This window comes from Rutilus rutilus (assembly GCF_951802725.1).
Source record: "Rutilus rutilus genome assembly, chromosome: 13".
NCBI lineage: Eukaryota > Metazoa > Chordata > Actinopteri > Cypriniformes > Leuciscidae > Rutilus > Rutilus rutilus.
Genome location: NC_140218.1, coordinates 35,039,851 through 35,045,897, shown reverse-complemented (window position 1 = coordinate 35,045,897; position 6,047 = coordinate 35,039,851). Strand labels below are relative to the sequence as shown.

The following is a 6,047-nucleotide window of genomic DNA, read 5'->3' as shown; positions in this document are numbered from 1 at the left end:
ATTCACTGCTGCTTCAATGTATATAATAAGTGATTATAATCAAGGTATTAAAGGGGTGGTTGAATATTATTTCACCTTTCTAACTTTAGTTAGTGTGTAATGTTGCTGTTTGAGCATAAACAACATCTGCAAAGTTACAACGCTGAAAGTTCAAAGCATAAATTTTCTTTTAAAGAAATCGCTTTTTAAGGACTACAACAAACGGCTAGAGACTACACCACATTCCTCCCAGGTTAGTGACATCACTAACCCTAAAATTTACATAAACCCCGCCCCCTGAACACGATTTATAGATTATCAAGACAGAATATGCTAATCAATGACTAGACGATAACTACACATGAGCTATATAACTAACCATTCAGAAATGTTGTCTACATGTTGTCACTTCTTCTTGAATCTCTCCATCTTTCTGACTTTGTTTGAACATAAAAGGCTCGAAATTTTCAGTGCATGTCTGTGTTAGGTAAAAGGACACAAGCTCTTGAAGCTCCGCCCTCTGTGCCGGGAGAAGCACATTTGCATTTAAAGGAACAGGTACAAAAAAGGTGTGTTTTTGCTCACCCTGTAAAAGTGACAACTTTAACATGCTATATAAAAATATCTGTGGAATATGTTGAGCTAAAACTTCACATACACACTCTGGGGACATCAAAGATTTATTTTACATCTAGTGAAAAGGGCATTATATCACCCCTTTAATCAATATTTTTCCTTCTAAATATCACATGAGTTGAATGACTTCTCTAGGCTTGAGGTGAGATTTTACTTTGTTATAGAAGTTACCAGTGTAATTACTGAATTGTTCTTTTCATGTATTCTCTGATGTCTGTATTTGATATCTGAATGCAGTAACAGTGCTTGCTTATTCAGCCTGGCTTCCAGAAATGAAATATGGAAAGATGTTTTGTTTGAGAAAGGTCTTTAACATGTGCCAATACATACATCTGTCTTTCTAGGGTCATTGAAGTCTATAGTTTAAGGCAGTGGTTCCCAATTCCAGTCCTCGTGAACCACTGCTCTGCACATTTTGTATGTCTCCCTTATTTAACACACCTGAACCAGATCATCATTAGGAGAGACTCCATGAACTGAACTGAGTGTGTCAGATAAGAGAGACATACAAAATGTGCAGAGCAGCGGGTCACGAGGACTGGAATTGGGAACCACTGGTTTAAGGGACCATTTCTCACACTGCAAAATTTTTCGTTGTGAATTTACAATAAATAATTGGATACATTTTGCATGACTTTCACAGTAAGGATTACAGCAATATACTGTGAAATATACTCACAGCAATTTACTGTAATTTTATATCTGTGATATTACAATGCATTGTTGTAAAAGCACAACTGTATACTGTAACTTCACAGCTTCAGTGACAAAGCAATTACTGTGATATTACAGTACATTACTGGGGAATTACAATCTTTTGCTGTACATCATTACAACAAGGCCCTGTACTTTTACAGTGTGTACTGTGAAAGTAATGTACAAGTTGACAATAATTTACTGTGAATTTACAATGTATACTGTGGAAGTCATGCTAAAATTGTCCAGTAACTTACTGTAAAAGTAATGCAGATGAAGCTTCCATTTACTGTGAATTTACAATCATTGTACAATTAACCCCCTCCCCCCAACAAACAACTCTGAGGTAAAGTCAATGTTAGCCCAATGGCATATTTATTAACAAATAAATATTTTTCAATGTACAGCAGATGCCAAGAACTTCAAGAGTTCAAGAAATTCAACTTTCTAGTCATAAAAGCCATCTTAAAATGCAGAGAAAGTGTGTCTCACAATTCAACTATTCAACTAGCTGTGTCACAATAACAGTAATAAAGCCATCTTAAAATGCAGAAAAAGCAGAGAAATTGTGCAAACTTGCAATTCAACTACCTGTCTCACAATTCAACTATTCAACTAGCTGTGTCACAATAACAGTAATGGACAGGATGGGAATGAGGCCTTCATGGCAAGATAAGAGAGCAAGGGAGAGAGCGATGAAGGAATGTCATAAAGGGGTCAGGCGCTCCTCTCAGTCTCAAACATTATAATGAGTCCACACGCAACAGCATTGTGTAAAAATCTTGTAGTGCAAAGTTGTCTTGAAAAATTACAAAAAGAACAAGGATACTCAAAACTGAGCCTGACAACTACCGCTGCAAAAAAAAAAAAAAAACTATGATGCCCTCTCAAAGTCAATAAGTTTCCTCAAAAGGGTGCTCACATGAGGGTTCATTGTTGTCCGCTTCTTGGTCTTTGAGCCTCTTTCAGGATTGATGCCCATGAAGCGCCTGTTAATAAGCAAAGATAGTTTCAGTTTTAAATAGACTTAGAGTATGTATTGCAGACAGCATTTATCAAGGTGTACTTTTTGCTGTGCTTTTTCCCCACATCAAACCCTAATAGATTTATAATCCAAACTTGTTAGATCTTACTCTCACCATAATTTTTTTTAGCCATTTTTAGCCAAGGTGCCTCAGGTTAGGCTTGCCTGAGGCAAAGTGGTTGATTTTCTACTATGAGAGGCCATATCAACGTGTGCCGCCACTGAAATGCATTTTCACGCAATTGGCCAGTTGGTAAATTAAAACTAAACCCTGTTGAAAGTATGACAAACACATCCTTTTCAATTAAGGGCCTGAGAGCATTTTGTTCTGCTTTTAAAGAAAATTTCATCTACTTCATTCAATACATTCGCATTTCGCAATAGACGTTTCGAAATCATCATCACATAGCCTGCCCCAAAATAAAATAAATAGCTGTGATTGGACCGGCAGGTATTTGTCAGCATAACATGTGTAGAAACCCAGACTGATCTGCAGAGCGAAATTGAATGAGTTCGTGAGATCAGGATGGTCTCACCAGGCTAGCCTCAGGTACCTCGTTTGTCAGCATTTTAGACCTCAAGACAATCATTGAGTTGGAAGCCTGTACTATAATGTGCATTACAAGATTAAATGTGATCTTTATAAAATACCTTTGAATGAACTCCAGCGTCGACGATCCAGCGGCAGGATACTCAAGGCTGAAGACGTAATAGCTGCTGAAGAAAGCAGCTACTCCGTGTAAAAAGAAAGGGTGTGGGCCAATCACGACACGTCCCTCGATGGATATAAGCCATCCAGAGGGCTTCATCATGTCACCTGAAATGAACAGATACAACATTACTGTATGTGTTATGAGCACTTTGCGATCTGCTTAAGATACAAAGGGCTATACAAATGTAATTCTTATTATAATTGTAATTATTATTTATTGTGGTCATGTAGATTTCTAGAATGAAAACAAAATAATGAGTTAGAAATGTCGATACTAGATAACATTACCTTGAATGATCAAGCAGGGGGTGCTGGGGAGTTCTGCAGTATTGACGTCCACAGCAGTGGCACATGGCTGTAACATAGTTAACACACAATAGCATGGATTTAGGATAAAGGATAAATATTGTTCATTGGTCAGAGGTAGTAAATCATGCAAGGTAAATGTTGATAATGTAATCACTCATTTTGCATTTTTAATATTTGAATAAAAAATCTTACATCAACTTCAAGCATCTAACTCTCTTTCGGCTCTTTGAAGTACAACATTAGGAGCAGCAGGATGCAGGCAGCCTTGTCAGAGTCTGGATCATAGCAGGCCAGAACATCATGGATCTTGGGGTTGTCCAGTGTTGCACAGTAATCCAGGATGGTCTGTCCTCGTCGACTAATTGCCTCCTGTAGCTTCTGAAGGACATCGACGTCCGTCAGGAGGCCAAAGTGTGAGAATAGGCATTTCTGAGAGAAGAGAAATGGCCATTCCTGTTTGATCTCAGACATCGCTGCAGCAGGCACTTTGTTAAGGTATTTCCGCAGGATGACGCATGTCTTTTCCATCATTGGTTCTGCTCTCTCTGCCCCACTCATTCCTTCCTCTGTGTATACAGACATACAAATGTATTGTTAGTACCCAAGTAACAATTTGGTCTTGTAGCCGCCCAACACACACAGTGTTCAGGTCTTGACCAATTACTAAAGTCTAAACAAAATTACTCAAAAAGACAGTAGATGGCATGCCTGAGTAGATGTTCAGCAGATCCCTCTTCATATTCTCCAACGTTGCCTCGGTCTCCCCCTCTGGCAAATCTGCTGGGCCCCACCTGACACACCTAGGAGTGGGCATCACAGGGTAACAATACTATCGGGGACGGTTATAGCTCAGAAGTTGGAGCAAGTCGTCTCATGACTGAAGGGTCAGCAGTTTGATTCCCTGTTGTGACTGTCTAAATAGACCCATCCCACAGAAGTTATGTTACAGTGTTATAGTGTTGTAAACACAGGTGTATTTTATCAAACTAATTAAAGGGATATTCCACCATTTGGGGAATTAAGCTCATTTTCCACCTCCCCTCGAGTAAAACAATTGATTTATACCTTTCTCCCGTTCATCCAGCAGTTCCCTGAGTCTGTCGATACCACGTATAGCTCCAGCCTAGCATAGATCATTGGATCGGATTAGACCATTAGCATCTCGGCCGCAAAGTGACTAAGATTTCCGGAATTTTTCCTATTTAAAAGTGGTCTCTTCTCAAGTTAGAACGTGCAATAAAACTAACGGAAAATGAAACGTGGCAATTTTCTAGGCTGATTTGACATGTAACTATACTCTCATTCTGGCGTAATAATCAAGGAACGTTGCAAACGTACCATGGGCGCAGTGATATCACGCAGCACCTGAAAGTAGTCCCCGTTGCATTCTACGAACATTCAATGAACGTGCAATCACAACCTCTAAATGGACATCTAGTTACCATTCCTCCCCTTATGTGCGTCTTCAAATGCTTAATAAGAGAGGCCAAAGTGTCACACTTAAATGCACAAGCCTCAAGCAGACATTTCAAGGGTGTGTCAGGTGGTAGATCTGATGTGTCAGGTGGTAGAGCTGATGTGCCAGGCAGTATAGGCCCAGCAGCCTGCAGGTAGGACCTATGCTGCCTATACATATGAATTTGCAGTCCCGTGTGTTTTCTGTACTTCCGTGAGCAGTCAGGCACCCCACACTGGTAGTGATAACTGGGGGAATTGCTATGCAGTTTTGTGTGCTGAACATAGTTACACACATTCTCAGACACATGCTCACAGCCAACGAATTTACAGTTGAACATTGTGGTAACTAGTCACCTACCTAATCTATTTCTCCTCACTCTTAGCCTAACACTGAACAGGATGGTTAGCCTGCCTGACACTGAACAGGATGGTTAGCCTGCCTGACACTGAACAGGATGGTTAGCCTCGCCCTCTGATGAACTGGAAAGAAAAGAAAAGAAAAAGGAGAAATTACACAAAGGCAACCAACAATAAGAATTCCAGTTTGAATGCAGATTATGATCATTGATCATTGTAATTTAATTTTAGCCGTATGTCAAAAATGATAGTGGTATATATATAGTGTTTTTTCTCTGTAGCACTTTGAGATTGCTCACTCAATGTAAAGTGCATTTACAACTTTTACAATTATTATTCATTCATATCAGGACAAGTGGGAACCCTAGTGTTAAAACCCTCCCGTTGTCGAACACGTCATGAGACTAACTTACTCCAGTTAGCTCAGTCATGTTGTAACTAGGATATCCGCTGGAAAAATATTATTTCATGGACCGTTTGAATCACTAAGTTATTAAAATTAAACAGCTAACGGTTAGCCCTGCTAATCTATGATAACCTTAACTAATTACAGAAATGTGCACACATAAATAGTAATGTTTGTCCCATCATTGGTTTTATAAACTTTACAAACACCAGATTTGTCTAAACGGTGATAGTGACATGAAAAATTATAGCGAAACTCTCGTCATTACTAACAGTACTACTATTAGCAAATGCTGTGAGAGTACTTTCAACAATTCCGGGCACTTGCTAACAAAATGTGAACTGTGTCATGCGATAAACGTTTATTTGAAAGTAAATATTATTATCATATTAAAATAATATGGGTGTAAGTGCTGCAAACATGCATGCTGCTCACCTTCTCCATTCAGCCCGGAATTGAAGAGGGACACG

General features: G+C 39.1%; 1 protein-coding gene across 1 annotated transcript; it reads right to left on the bottom strand.

Annotated features, from left to right (window-relative positions):
• Positions 1 to 3,551: 3,551 nt before the first annotated feature.
• On the bottom strand, positions 3,552 to 4,311 carry LOC311302901 (uncharacterized protein). Its single transcript, XM_084429028.1, has 2 exons — positions 4,065 to 4,311; positions 3,552 to 3,922 (listed from the first exon to the last, which is right to left on the bottom strand). Exons 1-2 carry the CDS (start codon positions 4,168 to 4,170, stop codon positions 3,564 to 3,566), a joined length of 465 nt encoding a protein of 154 aa, XP_084285154.1. The 5' UTR covers positions 4,171 to 4,311; the 3' UTR covers positions 3,552 to 3,563.
• Positions 4,312 to 6,047: the final 1,736 nt, after the last annotated feature.